The sequence below is a fragment of the Perognathus longimembris genome, chromosome 2 (assembly GCF_023159225.1).
Source record: "Perognathus longimembris pacificus isolate PPM17 chromosome 2, ASM2315922v1, whole genome shotgun sequence".
NCBI lineage: Eukaryota > Metazoa > Chordata > Mammalia > Rodentia > Heteromyidae > Perognathus > Perognathus longimembris.
The window spans coordinates 154,179,975-154,204,149 of NC_063162.1; the positions used below are offsets into that span (position 1 = coordinate 154,179,975).

The window sequence follows — 24,175 nt, forward strand, 5'->3', positions numbered from 1 at the left end:
GACTCATGAAAACAAGGAGCAATTCCCCAACTGGACCCCAGCCAGTGACTGTGACAAAGATCTCTACATCATCTACAGACTGTCCTAGCAGTGGGGCCATCTCAGGGAGCCTGGGTCTGCTCCTGCTTGGCTTTTGCACTGCCAGGAAGCCCATAGATCCCTCATTAGCCCTCTCTTTACCTTCCTCATGTGCGTTCAACAGTCCCATACCTGCATGTGGTTTCTGCCTTAAAAGAAGAGGTTTTTACCTGTGAGCTTGTTATACACTGCCCCAACTGCACTGAGGTACATTCTATTACACATAATTTGTTGAGATTTTTTTTATAATCATGGAAGGATATAGAATTTTGTCAAGGTCATTTCTGCATCTATAGAAATGATCATATGGTTTTTATCCTTCATTCTCCTCATATATAATATTTGAGGATTTGCATATATTGAACTATCCCCCTCCCCATCATCTCTGGTATAAGTACCACTTAGTCATGGTTTACAATGGGCTTTTAAAGTGCTGTTGGATTTGATTTGCACATATTTTGTTGAGGATTTTGCATCTATATTCATCGAGGACACTGGCCTATTGCTTCCTGGTAGTGTCCTTATCTTACTTTGGGTAATGCTGGCATCCCAGAAGGTCTTTGGATTATTCTCTACACTTTGGGGTGTGGAGAAGAGCTTGGGAAGAAAATTTAATTGTTCTGTTATTATTTGGTAGGATTCAGCCATGAATCTGTCCAGGATCACCTGGACACTTTTTTGTGATGGGAGAATTTTTATTACTGATTCAGTCTTTCTACATGTTATTGATCTGCTCAGATTTTGTTTCTTGAAGATCCAGTCTTTGTAGGCTATATGCATCTAGGAATTTATCTGTGGCTTCTAGGTTACCTAATTTATTGGTTTTAATTGTTCATAGTAGTGTCTTTGTATACTTAGGTTACCTATAATGCAACCTCTTTTGTTTTGAGTCTTCTCTTTTTTTTTCTTGGCTAGTGTAACTAAAGGCTTGTTAACACTACTTATCTTTTTAAATCCAACTGTTTGTGGCTTTTTCTGTACTGCACATTAAACTCAGGACTGCAAGCTTTCTAAGAAAGCACTCTATCACTTGAGATATGCCTCAGTTCTTTCTGCTTTAGTTACTTTTCAGATACGGTCTCATGTTTCTGCCGGGGTTGGTTTTGCACCACAATCCTCCTACCTATGCCTCCCACCTATTTGTAATAACCAGCATGAGTCACACAACCTGGCTTGATTTTTGAATCAGGGTCTCACTAACATTTTGGGGGATAGCCTGAAAGGTCAATCCTCCCATATTTGCCTACCACATAACTGAGATTATAGGCATGCACCACCATACTTGGCCCTAAACTCTAAGTTTTGATGGTCTTTTCTATTGATTTTCTAGTTCCTGTTTCATCCTGTTTCATTCATTCTGTTCTGATCATCCTTATTTCCTTTCTTCTATTAACTATAGTATTGATTTGTTCTGCAGATCTAGTTTCTTAAGGTGTAATAATTGGTTGCTTGTTTGAGATTTTCTTCTTTTTGATACAGGTATTTATCACAAAAAGGTCTCAGAACTGTTCTACTACATTCTTTGGGCTTTTTTGTTGTTTTAACTGTAAAGGTGATGTGCAGAGGGTTTACAGTTCCAAACGTAACAAAAGGGGTACATTTCGTTTCAAACAGTGTTAACCCATCCCTTGTTTTCTCCTACTTTCCCTCCCCCTCAACTCCCCATATTGTGTTTCCATTTTCATTCATGTCAAGATACTTTAGAATTTTCTTGAATTTCTTCTTTGACCTATTGGTTCAGAATCATGTTGTTCAGTCTCCTATATTGTCAGGTTTTCTAAAACCCCTCTTACTGCTGATTTCTAGTTTCATACCATTATGGTAAAAAATAGCCCTGATATATTGTCAATTTTTTTAATTCAGATTTTAAGTTCTAAAATATGATCTCCTCTGGAGAACGTTCCATGTCCACTTGAAAATAATGCTAAAGGATGAAATATCCTATATACTCCTGTTAGGTCCATTTGGACTAAAGTGCAATTTAAGTCAGTATTTCTGCATTGATTTTCTGTCTGGATGATATGCCAATCACTGAGAGTGGAGTATTGAAGTGCCTTGCTGCTATTGTGTCACAGTCTATCCCTATTTAGGTTCATTGATATTTGCTTTATATATGCATGTACTTTATATACTCACTGTATGGCACATGTGTATTTATAGTCGTTATATTCTCTTGAAGAGTTGATCCAGTCATTATTATTATATCATGGCCCTCTTTGTCTCTTGTTACATATGTTGACTTAAAGTCTATTTTATCTGGTACAAATATCCTCTTCCTGAAGAAGAAGTAGCCACCAAAGGTCAAAATGTAGAGGGATACTCTGAAGAGAGAGGAAGAGGTTTGCTGCACTCACAGAACCCTCAGGGAAAGGCATTTGATTGTAGGGAGTAGGAGAGGCTTGGAACCAAAAGGCAAGGAGTTTCATATACACATCTTCATTTTATTCCATTTGGTAATAGTGTAACAGCTCCATTAACATGGTATTTTAGAATTTTCTAAAACACATTTACCCATAGTAACCTGTTTCATCTTTAGAACTTTTAAAATATAGACTTGACTATCTTATCTTATGGTTTTTAAAATATCTATTTTCCTACTTGTGTATTCTAGATATTTTTATGATATGATCTACTTTCCCCATGATGAATAAAGTCACATGATACCAAACTGCAAATATTTTTAGATCTAGACATAATATGTTGAGTACAGTATGTTTTTCTTTGTTGGCTTACAATGTTTTACAAAGAGTGTTTATTCATCTGGGTTTTTTCTGTATTGAATCATAGATTCACTATATTAAGGGAAATGGAGCTCTATGCCAAGAAACAATCCTAAAGCAGATGCGACAGGTGCTGGAGGGAGTTTCTGCCGCTGGTTGCCAGACTTATTGCTTCTGGTTTGCAATCATCTTCAGAAGCCGAAGACAGTGTTAAAAGGAATTCTCTGCCCTTGCCAATGTTTTTGCACTTTGTAATTCAATTCCTGACGAGATAAAAGTGACTTCTTCATATAGCTCTGCCATTTACTGATATGGCCAGCAACTGCCACTAAAACTCCACAAAATCATAGGAAAGTTTAACTGGAGGATAGATGAAAGAGGGAGAGAAAGAAGAGGAGGAACATAAAGGCCATTTCCAAAATGAGAGGTCCAGAAATCAATTCGTAATTATCTGCCCACACAAATCTAAAGGCTTTTATTTGATAAGGCAAGTAATACACAAACCTATAATGTGAATTATTTCAAAGAATAAAAGCCTGATTGTCTCTATGACCTATATAGCTTTTAGTGACTTTAAGACAATATTACATTCAGTACAGACATAAATGGACCCCTTTTCCCCCACCTGCCTGTTTCTTTCAAAAATGCCAGGATTTTTGGTGCCATCTGGTGAATTTCCAGGCTCTGACAGAGCTGAATTTCTTCCTCGGTTGATACATCTAATTCTCTTGAGTGTGAAATGAAGCCTCTATTAGACAAAGACTGTCCTACTCTGGGGTGATCAAAAGCAGATGGAGGCTGCCTTCTAATGAGGCTTTTCCATTAGCACTAAATAGTGTCCTAAACCAAGCTTTTAGCATGTTAAGCTTTAAACAGGGGTAAAGCCTACCCAGACTTTTATTTAAAGTTAAAAGACAAAAATTTCGGTTTTGTCAGAGAAAAAAGTAAACGTTTTTAAAACATGCAGAGGTAAGCCACCTAATTTCACTCATAAGAACACTCTGACAACAAAGAAATGAAAAAAGCAGTAAATATTTCATCAGTATTTCTTGAGTCTATAAAAATATGAAGGCAGCCAGACATTGGTGGCTTCTTCCTGTAATCCTAGCTACTCAGGAGGCTGAGATCTGAAGATTATGGTTCAAAGCTAGCTCAGGAAAATCTTTAAGAGTCTCCACTTAACCACCAAAAAGCTGTAAGTAGAGCTGTGGCTAGAGCAATAGCATTGAGTGGAAAAGCTCAGGGACAGCATAGAGGCACTGAATTCAAATCTAAGGATCAGCATTGGCATGTGCGCACGCGTGCGCGCGTGCACACACACACACACACACACACACACACACGAGAAAGCATCTTAGAAAAGCCAGAAACCTGATTTACAAACATTCAGATAGAAGAGTGATTTTGGTTTGGCCAAAGGTGATGAGACTGCACAGGAATTCATTGTTCCCATATTTCTAGTAAGTCTTTCATGAAAATTAAAGATTGCCTGTGTTTGCTAACTGCATCCTCATCAAGATGACAGAGATTTCAGTTTCTGCATTTTCTCTGTCTTGAAGTAAATGATGTATTCCCTCTGTGATCCAGGGCCCTGGGGCATGAGATGCAACACAGCATAGAACTGGGTGGGAAAGGTAGGTCAGAGAGGGAGCACATTCTAATGAGGAAGCTGAGGCAAGGAAATGTCCAGCTAGGGAAGAACACAGTTGCAGAAATGCGGCTGCTCACATTTCTTTAACCTTGGCTTGCCGATCTTCGTGGGGATCTAGATATGTAGATTCTGCTAAGCCCCAGTTCTCTTGGGGCTTTGCTGTTTAATAAGAACTTATTAGATGCTGAGTACTAGTGCCTCACATCTATTATTCTGCTTCTTTATATATAATGAGGAAGATGATAATGAGGGAGGTACTAGTGGTCCATTTCTGTAATCCTAGCTACCTCTGAGGCTGAGAATAGGGGTTGGAAGCAAAAAAGGTCCTTGATCCTCCATCTTCAAAATAACCAGCAAAAGGCTAGGCTGGTGGTACAGCTCAAGGGGCAGAGCACTAGCTGAGCAGTTACAGTTCTCCAGGGGGAAGAGGGGTGGAGGAGAGAGAGAGAGAGAGACAAAGAGAAAGAGAGAGACAGAGAGAGAAAGAGAGAAAGAACAAGAATGAGAGTGCAGAATGCAGAATGAAGAATTCAGTTCCCCAGGAAACCAGCATAACATATACAATTTTTGATATCAACACTCCAAAGAGATGGGGACATGTCTTTAAAACTTAGTCATATTTCCTCTTCTAACTACAAAACAATTTTCTCTTCATTTCAGATTGGTCAACATTCAAAAGTAGCTGCTAACTCCCTTGCCTCGAGCATTTCTGTCCTGTTGTTAATAATCTGAAAAACAATTCTAAATGTACCAGGACAAATCTTTGTTCAAAGGAGTCTGCTAGAAGTGTTCTAAGAGAATGAAGAAGGCTCTGTCACAATGCCAATGATATTGCCAGGTCCATTTGCTCACAATATTATATTTCCTTTGAGTGCAGCAACTCTAAGCCTGTGCAAAGGTACAGCAAACTTGACTCAACATTAAAGGTAGAGGGAAAATGTCTTCTTTTGGGAAGGGTTGAAATCAGTGTTTTATGCTCTTATTGTTACTAATCAGACAGAAGAGTAGCCTATAACTTTTTCTTTTGTTTCTTGAGATTGCATTTCATATCCTCTAGGATAGCTATTATTAAAAAAAGAGTGACAATAATAAATGTTAGTGAGAAAATGAAGTAATTAGAACTCATACACTGATGATAGGAGTGTAAAATATTACACATACTTTGGAAAAACCACACAACATTTCCTCAAAGTTTAAGTATATAGCTACTATATGACCTCAAAATTCTTCTCCTAGATATGTCCAAGAGAACAAGAAAACAAACAATAACAGATGCAGGTGAGGATGCAGCTAAAAAGGAATTCTACTACACTGTTGGTGAGAATGTAAACTTGTTCAACCACTCTGAAAAGCAGTATGGAGGTTTAAAAACAAACAAACAAACATAGAACTACCATATGATCCAGCAATTCCAGTCCTGGGCATTTACCCAAAAGATTACAAACCAAGCTACAGTAAAGCCACCAGCACAACCATGTTTATTGCAGCACTGTTCATCATAGCCAAGGTATGGAATCAGCCCAGATTTCCGTCAATGGACAAAGGGATTAAGAAAACATTGTGTATTTATACACAATGAAATTTTACTCATCTCTTAGAATGACATTGTACCATTTTTAAAGATAAGAGAACTGAAAAAATTATGTTAAGTGAAATAAGTCAGGCCCTTACACGTGGAAGCTAGATTTAGTTTACAAATTCATAAGTACATACATTGTATGGTATGCAAGTGTGTACAAATGTATTAACTCAAGGGAACTCAAATAACGTAATTTCTTAGAAAGGCAAAGTCAAGATTCAGTAAAATAAAACACTACAAAGCAAGCACTTGAAAGTGGGAGGTGGGGGGAATGAGTGGAGGTCAAAGGAAAAGGAGTAGATGAATGAAGCAGAGAAAGGGGGAAATGTAGACAAGAATCCAATGCAAATCCTACAAAATTAAGAAGAATCAGGGAAGGAGTGAGTTGTGGAAGATGGGTAAAATGTTGAAAGGGGTGACATTAATCAAGATATACTGTATTCATAAACTTTTGTTAAATGGCAAGTCCTTTGTACAAATGCCTGAAGATAATAATTTTTAAAAATAAAATTTTTAAAAAGAAGGTGGCTCAAAAACTGCATATGTCAAAATTAGAAAACTCAGGAGGTAGAACTTGAGAAAGAAAACTTGAGGATAGAGAGGTCAACAACAAAAAAGAAAGGGAAAAAGAAATTTCATTTTAGAAACAAACAAAAAACCCAACTAGAAAAAGCATAGAATTCATAAGACAACAAAACAGTTTAAGGTATTTAGAAGGTAGAGATATTAAAATAAATGATTAAAAAGAACTTGAGAGAGTAACAAATATTGAAGAGAGGATAAAAAATACAGTATATGGAAAACAGTGCTCAAAAATAATTGGGGATATGGTCTAGTGGCAAGAGTGCTTGCCTCGTGTATATGAAGCCCTGGGTTCAATTCCCCAGCACCACATATACAGAAAACGGCCAGAAGTGTCACTGTGGCTCAAGTGGCAAAGTGCTAGCCTTGAGCAAAAAGCCAGGGACAGTGCTCAGGCCCTGAGTCCAAGGCCTCTAGGATTGGCCAAAAAATAAATAAATAAACAAACAAATAAATAAATAAATAAATAAAAGAATATATATTTAAAGAAATAATTGAATCAAGGGAACAAATAATACCAAGTATAAGTCAAAATGCTTTTAGGATGTATTTTAAGATATAGGTATACCTTACATCATATACTATACTTATATTTAAAATTACACATTGAAAGAATATGCATTGAACAACAGGGCTGTAAGTGGCTGGGGTGACAGCTGCTACAGAAGCAGAACTGGATAAGAAGGAGGACATTGCAGTACAGTGCTGATGTTGGTGGTGGCCTGTCCCTGTGGGCAGGGACCACCATGAGAAATGGCAATAAGAAATACAAAACAGAAATGACAAAGAAAAAGCATCTCTAGCTGTTTTCAGGAGTGGTGGTTGTGGAAATAGTGTTAGCATTGCCATCCTGAGACCGTTGTGCATCAAACAGCATGAAACAAACACCCATATCATATTGTAACGGTACCATTCTCTGTCCCCTGGGAAACTACCATTCTTATCCTGGAAGAAAGAAAATAATATATAATACTAAAAACTCTGTAGTCCTGATGTAAGTAGAAATATCTGTATGAGTTCATAGAGACATAAGGCATACACCAATACTCACACACATTTGTGTGATTTTTCTGTACCTGTGTTTTATTTTTCAATGTTAAACTTTAAAAACACATTGAAAATTAAAGATTTTTTTAAAAAGCTAGAGACCCAAGTGATACAATCACAGAGCTAGTTTATATTGAAACAAGAGTATGTTGCAGATTTTCTACCTCACATCCATAGGAGCCAGTTGCTTCTAGGTTATGCGAGTTTACTACTGACTCAGTCATTTAACCAACATGGGCCAGGTGCTGGATACTGAGAAGCAATAATGAAGAGGGCAGCCAGGTCAGGCTTCACAGCAGCATGGAGGCACACAGACTAAATTTCACAATGAAGATCAGTGCAGTGGTGCACTGGAGTGAGTGGCACATATGAACTGCGAGCACGTGACAAGTCCTCCACTTAGCACCAGTGTGGAGCTAACTGCGCTCTCCACACAACGTGGGTCCTTCTGGAGGGTCGGGTGGAACTCATGGGGGGGAAACCTCATCAGGAAGGAACGCCTTGATTTTCCAAGACAGAGAATGGGTGTTAAAATAAGAGCACAGAGGGGAGCCCAAGTATTGTCGGATGCAGGGCCCCTGCCCAGGCAAGCCCCTCAACCCTCCATGGCAGGTGTGGCCCCACAGGCAACTCCAAGGAGGAGGCCTGACAGTGCAGGCCAGCACAGTGCTGCGACCCACGCTGACTTTGTGTTCCATCCCATTTTGCTTGTGGGCTTCTTTTCATTCCCTTTTAAGGGATTATGACACTATGCCACATTTTCTTCTTAATTTTGCTTTTCTGCTTTTTGCTTTTGACATGCTCAATACATCAGACAAGTCTTGCCAAGAAATAAATCCATAGTTGTTTCATGACAGCAAATTACATGCCAACAAGTGACATTTAAATTCTGAAATTTAATAGCTTGTCAGAAGGTGAAATGTATTTTTAAAAATTTTAATAGATGAGAGAACAGTGTGTCTACCCACATAGTAGACAAGAATGGTAAAAACAAAGTGAACATTTTTTTCCTTGATGTATACATTTGAGTAAAAGAAAGTTGCACTGTTAAATTTCATTTATCATTCCTAGTCTGTGTGGAAGACTCCCTGCAAGGGGTACATGCAACTCCCAGTCAGAGACAAACCACTACATCTCAAAGAAGTGGCCTTGACATAGACATACAGAAACATTCACCCAACTCCGCTTTAAGTGCGGTGTGTCAGGCACACTGACTTTGCAACTCTGAAAATCTCTCTTGTGAGGGATCATTCTCACATCAGGCCACCCAAGTTCAGGACACGAGTAGGGGAGATTCTTTCCTCTAGATGTAGATTCCTCAACCTCTGGAGTCAGTAGCACCTGAGTCGTCCACAGTCAGGGCTCAGAGAGAAAACGAGTCTAAGGAAACTGGAGACATCAGGAAAAGGTTCTGGGTCACACAGCAATGTGGGAAATGACAGTGTTGGATGTAGGGCCATAAGGTTCTGCAGGCCTGCACATGTGTGTATGCATGTGTGCATGTGTGAGTGCACTGTGCATGTCTATACACTAGTGTGTGCAGATGTGTGTATGCATGTGTGTGGTACCTGTGTGAACAGTATGTACCAATGTGTGTGTGCCATTTGTATACATGTGAGGCTATGTATGTATTCTGTGCATGCATTTGGTATCTTTTTAGGCATGCGCCCACATGTGCAGTCCCATGTTTATTAACTGTGTGAATGAATGTTTATGTGTGCATATGTGCATACGTATACCTACCCATATAGTGCTTGCCTATGTGTGGATTATGGACGTGTGCACTTGTGTGCATACACGTTAGTGGAGGAGGGCAAGGGTAGCTAGACTTGACAGTTCATCATAAGAATCCTTGATTTCTAGATTCTTACCAATTCTGTTTGCACAGGCGTTTTCATTGCCCTATGTGCAACCCCTCCTGCCAGCCTCCTCCATACACACTAACCACCACTGCCGATGTTCTGGCACAGAAACAGAGCTGAGATAAACCGCAGAACCATGGTGACCTAAGGGCCTCTCCTCGGGACTCTCTTGATGCATATGAGAACACAAATCCCATCTACAGTCTAATCTGGGCCCGCAAATCACTATCAAGTGATTTTTCACTAGGGAGTATATCCACCTAAGAAGCAGTTCTGTGGTAATGGAGTAGTGGCTGAGGACAGAGCCAAGCTACCAGTCCACATTACTGTACCCAAGGCTTGGCCGAGCCTACAGCAAGTGGGGCTCTCATGTGACCTAACTTTGTGATTTCATAATGTTTTACCTGAGCAAGCATCAGCCATGTGGAAGCAGGGAGTAGTCAGTCACTCTCGGCTCATGGCCAAGGTTAAAAGGGTCAGATGAGAACGAGGAGCTTCCTGAGTGAGATTATACTGGCCATTCCTGAGTAGTGGCCCTTTCCATTTCTGAGTCTGGTTTAGGCTTACAGCAATTGAATGATGGACACCTGGCTAAGGCTCAAGACAAATGAGGCAAAACAAAGTCATGAGTAGTCTAGGGAGATCACCCCCAGGTAGCATTCATTCTTGGAGATTTCAAAATGAGAATTGCTCGTTAATTTCCCCCTGAGAGTGGTCTCTGCTCCATTTGGAGAGAAGTCAGACATGAGTGGTGCAGGGGGGAGGAGAGGCAGGAAGGCACACTGAACTCTAGTCTGTGGGTGTGGGCTGAAGCGTATATTTCTCTTCTGAGGAGGGCAATCATAACTTAGCATTCAGAGTCTTCAACCCTGCCTGCCAGAGGCGATTTTCTTGTAGGGCCCTGCTGGTCATCCCCATGACCCACTCAGTGGTCATCCTTTTCATCTATACCTATAACTGGACTCAAGTCCAAGCCACGTAGAGGGTGAGGCACAAGGTATATGGCCCATGAGAGAGTATGATTCACATCCAAGGGATTTGGGGCTTTTGCCAATTTGTATGACCAGAAACTTAGGGGGTACATACGGGAATTTATGTTAAGATTGTGAGGTCAAGGGAGAATGAATAGAAATTTAAGCAGGGCAAGCTTATTTTCATGGGCCCACTAAGCAAAAACTCTCCATTCAGGGTTTAGACCAGAGGGCTAGAAATGGCTCTCCAGTGTCCACGGCTGGATGACACAGATAAGGACTCAAAGAGATATATGTGAAGCCCTGGAGCAAGGCAAGAACTCAAAACTTCCCCAGTCTGTAGAGGCCAGTGTCCAAAGGCTACTGGTGAGCCTGAGAGGGTATAGGCTTACAGAGGTGTCCCAGTGCCTCTCAAGAGCTCTGTGCTGATGAATTGCTACTCTCAATATGCACCTCCTAGGTGCCAGGGGAACAACAGGCTCCTGGGGTGGCAGGTGATTGGTGGGGGCACTTATATGCCACAGGAAAGGTGGGCAGGGTCCCCACAAGGCAGTGATCAGAACAACCCTTGGCACACTGAGCTGGTGCTGGGCTGCTAGCCCAGTCTCATGGGGCAACAGTTAGCTTCCACCTGCGTCACTCTCCTTCATCAGAGGCTTGACTCCTGAGCCCCATTCATGATCAGGTCTCAGGAGCAGATGATTACCTTTCCTCATACAAGATATGACTGTGGTCCATGCATGATGTCATGATGATTTGTTTCTAGTGAACAGAAAGTAGTAACTACTGCACATACTGTGCTTCTGCGTGAAAAGCTATCAGTGGCAGACAAGGATGCTGTCTGGAAACTCCAGAAGACCCCTACAGGTGAATTCAAGCATAAGCCCTCAATATTTTAGACTACATACATGATATAAAGAAATTGCTCTTGGGCTGGGAGTATGGCCTAGTGGCAAGAGTGCTTGCCTCCTACACATGAAGCTCAGTTCGATTCCCCAGCACCACATATATGGAAAACGGCCAGAAGGGGCGCTGTGGCTCAGGTGGCAGAGTGCTAGTCTTGAGCAGGAAGAAGCCAGGGACAGTGCTCAGGCCCTGAGTCCAAGGCCCAGGACTGGCCAAAAAAAAAAAAAAGAAAGAAAGAAAGAAAAAAGAAATTGCTCTTGGCTGCTACTGGGCCTAATACAATCTGAATCCTTGACCATAGACCACTAAGTCACCACAGGACATGACCACCAAGTCACAGCACTGGAATCACTCTCAACACTCTATCAACAAACAAAATTACAGAGTAGAAACTACTCTGGAGCAAGTGTGGAGACCACCACGTGTACGCAGCTTTTGATTCCTTTTGTTACCAGAACATCACATAAGTTTATTTCGGAATGAATAGCAGTGTTAAAATTAACAAGTTTAATTCTTTTGGGGGAGGGAGGGGGCAGTGCTGGGATTGAATTCAGAGCCTCAACTGCATTCAGCTTTTCACTCACAGCTATCCCTCTACCACTAGAGCCACTTCTCCACTTCCAGCTTTTTGCTAGTCAGTTGCACTAAGACTTATGTGGATTTGTCTTCCCAGGGTGTCTTTGAACGACAATTCTCAGATCCCAGCTCCTGAGCAGTTAGAAATATAGGTATGACCTGCCAATGTCCAGTGACATGTTTAGTTCTTAATTGCACCAAATAAACATAGCCACTTAAGTATTTTCAAAGTTGCCCCCTCCGAAACCTGAGCGCCTTTCTATTCCACTACCACACGCCACAGTTCCCCCATAGTTTCTCTGTCTGGAGGACTTTCTCATGATTGGTAAATCACTTTGGAGATGCTTCAGAACTCTTTCCCCCAAATGAAACTAACCTGGAAAAGTATGTATCACATAGATTTCTCTACAGATTCTTTCCTTTAGATTCTAAATTCAAATATCGTACTATAATTTTCACCTATATGTTCCACATCAAAAATTTCTGTCCTGAAAAATGTTATAATCAGTGATCTTCCAGTTAACAGAACTATGGTTTCTCTCAAAGATTATTTTATCATTTATCAAATTAACCAATTCAGCATGGAGCATTGCTTTGGTGTATACTAACACAGGCATATTTAGTGCCTAGCTTCTATCTCTTCTACACTTTTCTGTTCCGTAAGAGGATAGAAATATTCAATATTCCTACATCCATATTGATGTAGGATAATTGACCTATTACACACACTGAGAATTTAGGATAAGTTATTCATTAGTGTGGGAAAAGAAACTATAATGATAGGAAATCAATTCAAACCTTACTTTCTCCTGCTTTCAATATGTATTTAACTCCATGAGGCAGCTTTTCTGTTTTCAATAACCAAACTTAGGGATATATTCATAGGACTGCTTAGAGAGTCCAGGTGAAATGACTATAAAAATAGGATAAGTGTCACCTCAGAAAACTCATTTAGGTATCAAAATATTGTGATATCTGTAAGTTTATAAAAAGATCCGTTTCTTCAAACTAAGTATCCTTTCTGTAATTCAAGCACTCTTCTCTTGGCAAGAGCACGCTAAATCCTACCCACAAAAGTAAAGGTGCTTAATACAAAATTTTTCTTTTAAGCTTAGGCTTAGACTTTTCAAGAAACGAATACCCAAAAAGCCAGCATAGTCTTTCTACATGTATACTACCTTAAAGTTACAACTCTATAAACTCATCACCAACCATATTTCTTTCTCTCTTTTTCCTGGCACTCGGGATTGCTGAAGGCTATTTTCTTCTTTGAACTTTCATGTTCTCAAATAAAAAATTATGGTTGATAGTGTGCACGAATGTTTTGTAAAATAATATTGTCATTTAACTTACAGATGAGACTTTTATATGAGAATTTTACACAAGAGGATAAATATCATGAATCAAACTTTCTTTTAAATTTAAATGACAGAAAACTGAAACTCTGTGTATTGTTTGAAAGTCTAATGAGACATTTCTTGAACCATCACCACTGACAATCTATAAACTTCTAAATATTAGAGATGGGACAATGGGCAGAAAATATGAGTATTTCACATATCTCACATCTTACAAAAAGTTATCAACCCATCAGTCATTCCCTACTTATAAACATGGATCTGGTACAAACCAGACCTGTCAGTACAGTAGATTACTGTGATATTTGCATTATTAACACTTTATACTTCTACTCCTCCAAGAATAGAAGCAATTTGTTTAACAGTTCTTTTATTCCAAATCCTTAAACTCAGAACTGCAGGCACAGAATGTAAGCAAGTCAAGAATGTTCTCCGAATGATATGCAATAGCACAGCTATGTTATTCTCAAACATACTCTCTAGATATTCTTTCTTTTATAATCAATCACTCATTGGCCATACTTTTAACAGCACACATTAGTTGATAGTTAAATGTGTTTTATTGTGTCACAAGTCTAAGATTCCTTTAAGTATTCTTTAATACGTCCAAAAGAAAACACCTGCTTCCCATTTATTTTGGAGTTCTGACCTATAAGGACACCAAGTCCATTTTTAAGGTTACACTAATTATTGTCAGGACTAAAAGAAAAGGATCTGGGGGTGAAGGAGAGAAGTAATTAAATCACAACAAACTTCTTTAAGTCATTTAAAGTCTATATTTCTGGCTAAGATATTTAAAAGACAAAAACTAATCTCTTCGTCCCACCCTCTAGAAGTTAATGTTTCTAGTAACAATCAATTGCAGGAAAAACATACCTGCTGACAGCCAGCCCACTCACTGTTGATAAAGTAGTGTAACTCAAATATTTAGACCCAGCCAAACACTACCTACCAAAGCTGCCACACCCACCAGCAAGAAGAGAAAAACAAAACAAAAAAACTGAAGTAAGCAAAAGATTTCTCACAAGGATTGTAGTAGTCTAACTCCTGAGATGGAGTGAATGTTATGCCACAGAATTAAGTCTTAAGACACAAATTAAGTCTCTACCAACTAAGGTACTGCAAACACTCGGGAGATGACCAAGTAGGAAAACAAGATGCTGAAACTGCTTCTTTTTGCCATTTAAGATAAATAGTATTTCTAGCCTTGCCCTTCAATGTGAAAGCAGGACATAAAACAAATCCATCTGGAATTTTAAAATAAACTGACGCCCAAACACATCTACCTTCCATCAACCCAACCACTTCATAAAAGTGTAAGAATTAAAACAATCCCAACATGATTAGTTTTTTAAAACCCTTCAAAGTGCTCAACTTTTAGAGGAAAGAAAACAAAATCAAGATGGGAGGAAAGCTTACAAAAGAGAGGGGAATTCACTGAGCCTCTATTTTACTTGGCAACAAGGAAGAATAAGAGAGTACATTTGTGTGGGATGGCAGTGGCTCATGCTATAATCCTAGCTACTTAGGAGACTGAGATCTGAGGATCACAGTTCAAAGCCAGCCCGGGAGGAAAAGTCATGAGATTCTGATCTTCACTAAACTACTCAGAAAAAGCCAGAAGTGAAGTTGTGGCTCAAGTGATAGAATGCTAGCCTTGAGCAAAAAAAGATGCCCAGGTATAACACTCAGGCTCTGAGTTCAAGCCCCAGGACTGGCACAAAAAAAGCCAAAAATCAGAAGTGGAGGTATGGCTCAAGTGGTAGAGTGCCAGCCTTGAGTGAAACAACTGTGTAAGGTCTCAAAGCCCCAGTATTCTCTCTCTCTCTCTCCCTCTCTCTCTCTCTCTCTCTCTCTCTCACACACACACACACACACACACACACAAAGTTTATTTGTGGTTGGTTTAGTTGTCTGTCTTTTGCATATTTGCACTCTGATCAGAAGGATTTTGAGGTTTTTCTGAAGCATGTGAGCATCTTCGGACTCTAGTATCTTACAGTAATTCTTTTTTATGCTAAGCTAAATGAATTCCAAGATGTGGAAACAGGAGTTTTTTTTGTTGTTGCTGTTATTTTTAATGTACTATGTTGAATTATTTCTTTTCTCTTTTGTTTTTCTTTCCTATGGTTTATCCCTTGTCATCAGTGTATTTGATTTTGGTACCCTGGGTATTGTGTATGTGTTTATCTGAATTAGGGAAGGGAAGGGGAATATCAAAATGGTGAGACAAAGGACAAAGTGTGAAGCAATGTAACAGTGAAATTCACAAGACAATATGTTGGAAATTAACTGTACAACTCGGGAGGAATGAGGGGGGAGGGAAGGTGGGAGAAAAATGAGGGAAGAGGTAACAAGTTTGACAAGAAATGTACTCACTACCTTACATATGTAACTGTTACCCCTCTGTACATCACCTCGACAATAAAATTAAATTTTAAGAAAAGAAATTCTTTTTTGTCTCAATAATATCAAAGCCAAATTTCCTGTTGAAGTTAATTTCTGAATCATTGCTAGTTGGGATATGCAGATAGATGTTGCCAAAGGTGTCATCTTTTTCACAGGCGTTTAAGGCATGTTATAAACTTCTGTTCCTATTTCTAATCCTCCATAAGGTTCAAGAGACATCCTGATATCATGATGCAAACTCTTGTGATTGTGAATGACCACCCTCAGCACCCTGCACCACAGTTTTACCACTGAAATGAGCACCTCCATGAAGAAGATGACCCAGTTCCACTTTATCAACTCTTGAACACTCTGTGGTGTCACATTTCCCAGCCCCAACTGGCTGCCATTCATCTTCCCTGATGGCTGAAGCTGTATTTAGCACCTCCCTCACTGCCACTGTCCTTGCTACCCCAAGCCTTCCTCACCCTGAGCTCAGGCTCCTCACCTGGGGAAGGGAGGAGCTAAGGGAGTGACTGAGGCTGTGGCCGTCAGGCAGAGCCCCAGGTGTCCTGGAGTCTGAACAACCCCCTGGGGCATTTCTGGCACCGCTGCTTCTCCACATGTGCACCTGTATGGCCATTCCTTGCCGGCCTGTGAGGACCCAGGCATGGGACACAGGTATCTGCATAGCACACAAACACCTCAAAATTGGGCAGCTGTGGCACAGTGTGGAGCTGTTTCTGGGCATACAGGACAGTGGTAGAGGGAAGGCTTCCAGAGGGTAGCTGAGCAGAGAGCCAGCTTGTTCACTTTCCCTGGAAGGAGAAATGACCTCACATAACTTATATGGTGATTAATAGGCTGTGTCTTACTACTTGACTGACTAGTCATGGACTTAGGAGGAGTGTGATTGGAAGACTAGTGACAAACAGGCTGGAGAAAAGGTACATTACAACTAAGTAGACTTTTCTGGATGTGTTCAAAGTATAAAATGAGTATGCTGTGTGGATGGTCATCAGAGTGGCCACACAGAGGAGGACTTTCGTAATCAATAAGACAGAACAGCACAATTTATGGATACATCAGCCTCTGCCCCCAGCCATGGCCAACCTCACCCATCATGCTGGTGAACCAAGTGGCCATGGTGCCACCAAGTGGACAGGTACTCACCAAAACTGACGGGCCAAGGCTGCTGCTGAGGTCCAGTCTGCCAGCAGATAGAGACCAACTCTGAGCCCTAGTATGGTACCATCCCCTGATGCCAGCCAGTGACCTAGTGCCAGGACTTTGTCCATCATGGAAGGGGTAGCAGTTTGTCCTTCTTGGAGGAGATACCCACCCTGCACACAGATTTCCCTCTCTGTATGCAGTGCCTCTGCCAAAAATGTATCATGCTTTTATTCACCATAATGGTGATCCAGACATTACTTCTGACCAAGACTCATTTCACAGCCAAAGGAATGTAGTAATGGCCCAGTGCTCACAAAGTTCAGCAGCCATACCCTGTTCCCCACCATCCTGAAGCCACTGGCTTGACAGACAAGAAATGGCCTTGGGAAGACATAGCCACAGTGCCAGCTGGATATAACACCTTTCATGGCTGTGCCAGATTCTCCAGAAGGCTGGTTTTGTATCTAGTACATGGCTCTACCTTCCCTACAGCCAGGATTCTTGTGTCCAGGAATTAAGGGGAAATGGGAGTTAACCCATTTGCTGAGAGCATGAGAGACCTACTAGGCAAAAGGTCCACTTCCTGTCTGAGAATTTATGCTCTGTTGGTATCAAGGTTTAGTCTCAGAGGGTGAAACCATTTCCATTAGGAGATGTAAAACAGATTCAGTGACCTGGGCGTTCAGATGTCCCCTTGCCAAAGTGGTTCCTCATGCCTGTGAGTCACTCTGCAGAGAAGGATATAGGGTGCTGGTGGGGTGCCCTGGACTAGCAGAGGAGACTCAACAGCTGCCACACAACATGCTCAGGAGAATTATGTTAGAAATGCACTGCATGATTTAACAGCCAGGGCCTGGGGCTGGAGTCAATGAAAAATTCTAAGAAGCCAGCTTATCCAGAAACCATCCAGGCTGATGGTTTGTGCCACAACTAAGCAGAGAGCCATAGGATAGTGGAGACCCTCACTGAGGACAAAGGGAATGTTGACAGCAGCTGAGGCCATGTGCATAAAGGAGCTTTTCTGGAAGGCTGAGTTGCTACCCTACCTTAACATGAACATGCCCTTAGACCGGTCGTAATCATTATGTTCATTCCTCCTTCCCTTTTCCCCTGATGATCTGAGATAAAAAGTCTTAATACCTTTGCAATATTCATGTATCCCATGGCTTCAAAGATCAAAAAGGAGTAAAATCAGCTGAGGTAGGATAAATGTCAGCCACAGACATAAAGGAGGGCCATTCTGTCTTGTGGGGAGGGCAGCGGCACCCTCAACACCAGGGTCTAGGTCCACATCTGTCCACCTTGTGGCCTCCAGGGTACCTTGTCCTCCCCTTCCCACTCCCTTCCTGTCCCAACAGCCTGCCCCGTGGGCTTCAGCACCAGGGCTGCACCACTCTCCAATCATAGGAGTCAGGTCTGCAGCACTTGCAAACAGGGCTCCTGGCAGTTCTGCTTCTCTGAGCAAACCCCACAGTCAGCGCTTGCCAAGGAGTGTCATGGCTCAAACACCTGGAGACCACAGTTAGGCTGTCATTCTGCAGAACTTGACAGCACCAATAACAGCTTGCCAGCGTGCTTGTGAGCATCTACCAGGACAGAGGAAGTGGGGTCCTCGAGCTCTCTGACCATACACTTGTTCCATGGAGCAGCATACAAGTACTCTGGAGGGTCCTGCGCTCCCCTGGAGGCATGGAGGCTCCAATCCCAAGTCCCACCCCAGCCTGACCCCTGGACTAAAGTCAATCCTGCTAAGAGCCACATGAAGTCCACTCCTTTGCTCTGTGCTGTGGAACTGCACGTGGCTGTTCCTGCCCCTTGCTCAGGAGAAGAGGAGACAGGATTATCTTATTAGCAGGTCATGATGGTGCTGGGCCTCATGATTTGGTTCCTTTCACCTGAAATTATATACATAGGGAATAAAATATGTAATTTTAAAATTACTGTTATTTTTAACTGTGTTCTAAGTGTCCCTGTGAAGGAAACAGTTTATAGGAATCTTCTGTAATAAAATCAGAGAACAAAACTGGAGCATGGTTGAGGCTAACTTTCTCATCACTCAAGAGCAAATGAGTCAGGCCTGGTCAGACTAGACTGAAGCCAATCTGACTCCCTGCAGCCTCTACTGCAGCAGCCTCAGTACCCCTCACCCCAAGACACATGGAAGGCCCTGCAGTTCCTGCACGCACAGCGTGCTGCGAGGGCAGGACTCCCAACCTAAGAGCGGAGGCTGCGAGGGGAGCCTTCCCTGGTGCAAACCCTGGCAGGCCTCTCCTGAAGGTGGGGACCACTCACAAAGTACACGGCTAGCTCCTCACTGCCTGGAATCCAGGAGGTTAACTAACAGTCTTTGTTCAGCAGCTCAAGTCAGGGAGCTGCCCACCCTGCCCTACCTGCTCGAGACAGCTTCTGCAGGGTGACCTTCAAGTGCTGCAAGGCCCCTGGTGCCACCTCATAGCGGTATGTGTGTATCGCGGGAACCTTCTGGCACCTTCCAAACACTCCATCTGTGGGAAGAAGACAGAGAAGAGAATTGACTTGACATTTCATCTTCAGAGAGCAGGAAGTACTTGTACTTACCCAGCAAAAAAAATTTTTTTTAAATCTCAGGCCCTGGGCAATGTTCTTGAGCTTTTGTATTCAAGGCTAGAGCTCTACCACTTGAGCTACAGCTCTACTTCCAACTTTTTTGGTGGCTAATTAAAGATAAGAATCTAACAGTACAAGAAATGTATCCAATGCCTAATGTATGAAACTGTAACCTCTCTGTAATTCAGTTTGATAATAATAATTAAAAAAAGAATCTAATGGACTTCCCTGTCTGGGCTGGCTTCCAACTGTGATCCTCAGATCTCAACCTCCTGAGTAACCAGGATTACAAGTGTGAGCCACTGGTGTTCAATCATCCTTTTTAAATATTATCTTTAAGTAGCTGTACAATGTTGTTTTAATTTAAACATGTTAATTTATGAATACAATGCATCTTGATCAATATCAGCCCTCCATCTCTCCCAACCCCATGCATCCCCTCAATTATAGTTGTATTTTTTAATGTGAAACTTGCTTCTGACAACTCAATAACAAAAAGTAGTAACATTCAGGGCCAGTTCTCTAGACCAAAAACAGGACACCCTGTATGTGTGTGTGTGTGTGTGTGTGTGTGTATATACATATAGTTGTGTGTATATATGTGTGTGTATGTATATATGCATATGTATGTAATGTGTATGTATATATGTATGCCTATATGTATATAGAGACATAGCTATGTATAAATATGTATGTATACATATACGTAGGTATTTTTATTTGTGTATATGTATTTATGTATGTGTGTATATGTACACATATATGTTTAAATATACATATATTTGTGTATATGTATTTATATATGTATGTGTGTATATGTATATACACACGTGCACACGCACACACACAAACATACACTTGCAGAGTTTCTGAGGATTGATGCACCCTCTATGCAGTCACATGAAGACAATGGCCAGGCTTTTCCATGATGTGGGAGACCAGAGCTGGTAGAGAGCGGGAACTAACAGGGGTTGGTTTATTTGGCTCTCCCCTATTTGTCTGCAATGACAGATTTTACTGTCCACATCCTTCAAGCCACACCTCCATTTAATTTGGGCCCTAATTAGTCTTTATTGGGCAAATTGTTCACTTTGAGACATGCTTCCTAGGGGGGTTTCAAACATTCAAATTACCTTCTTTGGTTCACACAAAGGACTAATTCAAGAACTAGTGCCTCCCACACAGGGCGGCCATCTGCAGACCCTAGCCAGTAGAAGGAAATGGTTTCTTTTATTGTTCACAACAATCTCACTGCCAGTGTAGCTGAAGAAAGCCATTCAAATGCAACAAGTTTAATTAACAGAAACACATTTGCCCAGTACCAGGCTGACTCATAATTGCTGGTCTGATATTACATATATGCTCACCATGGACAGTTCTGTGTGATTAGCAGACAACAATCTTAAGTGTTGCAAGCATCTTGTGATTTCAATGGGGCTTTGCAAACCTGAAGAATACAGAGAACTTGCCCAGCTGCACAGAGCTGGCGGCAAAGGCCTGAAGGAGTTAACCTTTCTACTCGTTTTCCCCATACACTAGACTCCGCTGTACTGTCCCTCGTGGCAGCTTCTCACTGCAATGGAAGCTGCAGCCACAAACAGGCAGAATGCTCGCAGGGAGGGCATCTGGGAGGACGGAGCCCTCCTGACCCAGCATGACTGACAGGCTGTGCCTGTGTCAGACAAGGCTACAGTGTTTGTCCTTGCTCTTTTGCTTTCACTGAATACCAAGAGTACTGTGCCTTGTGCTGGCACATTTGAGGGGCAGGGAAGAGGTGAAAACCTGGAAAAGGAAAAGAAAAGGAGCAAGGGACAGAAATGAAAGAAGTGCTTAAAACAAAATTTCCTCTTCTCAAATGAAAACACCTTGAAAGTAGAATCACGATATTTAGGACTTACATGAAGTATTAAAAGGGACAACCACATACTTACAAATGAGGAAAGTGAGGCCACCGTGCCATGACCAAGGCCACAGGACGGCAGAAGGAAGTGAGTGGCTGAGCTGGAAAGGATACTGTCCTAACCCAGGCCCTGGGAAGCCAGAGTTCACTGAGCTCCTGGTCCCTGCAGGCGCAACAGAGGGTTCAGTGCTGCTCCATTTGACTTTCTTGCTGACTTCACATCCCCCTGGACAGAGCTGTGCCTGACTGATGCCTAGCTGGTACCTGTGTGCATCACTCATTGTAGCTGTGGGATTGTGGCTTGGGCACCACCCAACTGCTCCCTGAGCATGTGTAACCCGAGACCCTAGGCAGACTTGGTGGTAAGTGCACAAGAAATCTGACACAGTCAAAAACTGCCCTCCCATGGAAACCCTTAAAATAATTTGAGTTTTCATGAAGAAAACTGTCCAAAGATATTTCTTACTTTGGAACTTTCTAAGTAATTTCTCTCTAGAGGTATATCATTCTTTATGATTTGTTACATACAATGTTATAAATACTTTGGGCCATAGTTATGTTTTAGTCATATGAAAGTTGAAACCAACTGATGAATTTCTTTGCCTGTAGACTAGAAAAGAGACTGGAAAAGAAAACCTGAATCAGGAAAGCACAGGGTGTAACTCAGAAAGACACACACCCTTTACTGTCTGGAGAAGACAGAGTCCCACTGCCAGGGACCAGAATGCACAGTACTGGTGACAGAAGAAGGGACACACAGGCATGAAGGAAGGCAGCCACTAGATAGCTGATGTAAACAGAAGTAAACACGTCTTGAGGAACAAACACTGCTTAGAGATGTTTTACTAACAGAGATCTAGAACAGGATGGAGAAGTGTCACATTCTCCCTTTTGAAAGGAGAAATATATACCTTTTTTTTTTTTTGGCTTTTTGAAGAATACAAGAGGAGTTTATTTCGTTTGATGCTGAAACCAGCACCATTCCCACAGGCCAAAGTCATTGTCTCTCATAAACATCACTGTCCCCTAGCCTCTGACACAAGCCTGTCTCAGTTCTGAAGGCCTGTACTCTCATTCAAGATCACCGTCTCAGCCCTGGTGAGAAGGTCTGTGGGGCTGCACGTGTGGACACACACACACAAACATACACATGTGTAGATGATCACACACATCTAGGTGCAGTACTCTCACAGTGTGCACTTGCAGGCTCACACTAACACACAGGCATCCACACGCTTGTACTCATGTGTACAGGTGCATGGGTGCATACATGAAAGCACATGCTCTCTCATGCCTGCATGTGTGTGCGCACACATGCTCATGTGTACATATGCACACATACAGACCTTCACACCATCTCCATGTCAATACCTCCCTTACTCCCCCAGTCTCATCCTGTCCCAGTGACATCTGACGTCGTGAGTTCCTAGAAGGCAGGTGTAAGGTCCACCCTTGGGAGGACTCCATGCAGATGCCCCAACCTGTTTTAGTCCCTGCCCAGTTACCTAGGAAACTGGAATACCTGGAGGCAATCCCCTCCCCTTTCTCTGAGGTCACATCCTAATCCACCTGATCACACCTCCCCACCCCTACCCTAGATAAGGCACCAGGGGTGACTCTCTCTCTTGCTCACTGCACACGCCTTGGACTTGGCAGCAGGCCAGAAATTCGGCAAAATAAAGTTCTCTCGTCTGCCTGAATACTATGTGGCGTTCTCCATCACTGGCTACCTACTTAATAACTCTTAAAGCAGGGATCCTTGTTCCAACCTCTCTTCATTTCCCATAATATCTAATATGATGCCTCACACCTGTGAGGCACTGGTACTAGGTTAACTATTTTCTCATTTCCTAGAGGAAGCTGGGATGCCCATGGAAATGCATCACACCACTAGCTGGGAGCCTAATGTGTTGTAACCAACTTAGATTTAGAAGTCTTCCTCCTAGCAGATGACCTAACTCAGAGGCCAAACCAAGGGACTAGTAGTGGGGATCCTCCAAACAGGCAAGCGTGTCTCACATTTGCTCTGAGCCTCTGTGCTCTTTCCCCAATCTCTCTGCCTAGGCTCAGAAAGCTGGCTTTTCCCTGAGTGCTTCTACTCATAGCTTTATCCAAGTAGAAGGCACTCTTCGTGAGCTTCTGCTCTGAGGCACATCATGGGCCTGTGCCTCCCAGGATCCCTCTAGGGATTCTGGTGCTCAGAGATGCTAACCCTCCACTTTCTGTAACTACTCAGTTGCTAGGCTTCTCAGAGAGTGGCCCCAATTCAAGTGAAACCACCAAGAAGTATACTCAGAACAAGTTGACCTGGGTCCCCTGAGAGCTGTACTTACTCAAGATACTCAGGATTGCAAGAAAGGATGTCCTAGCCAGGCACCGGTGGCTTACTCCTGTAATCCTAGCTACTCAGGAGGCTGAGATCTGAGGATTGGGTGTCAAAGCCAGCCCATGCAAAAAAAAAAGTCCTTGAGATTCTTATCTCCAATTAACCACTCAAAAACCAGACGTGAACCAGGAAATTGGAAGGGAATACCAAAATCGAGAGACACAGGGTAAAAAAAAGACAAACAACTACAAAAGCAATGCTTACAAACTGTTTGGTGAAAATGAACTGGACAACTGAACAACTCATGGTGGGAGGGGAAGGGAAAGAGGGAGGGAGGAGGGGGGAATGAGGGACGAGGTAACAAACAGTACAAGAAATGTATCCAATGCCTAATATATGAAACTGTAACCTCTCTGTAATTCAGTTTGATAATAAAAAACATATATATATAAAAAATTTAAAAAAACCCAGA

At 41.9% G+C, this 24,175-nt stretch overlaps 1 protein-coding gene across 1 annotated transcript in view; it reads right to left on the bottom strand.

The window, feature by feature from the left end:
* Window positions 1–19,438, bottom strand: part of Ptprn2 (protein tyrosine phosphatase receptor type N2) — a 455,648-nt gene extending 436,210 nt beyond the window's left edge. Inside the window, 1 exon segment of the mRNA XM_048337774.1 lies at window positions 19,282–19,438. Coding sequence (XP_048193731.1) covers window positions 19,282–19,438 — 157 coding nt within the window.
* Between the last annotated feature and the right edge of the window lie 4,737 nt (window positions 19,439–24,175).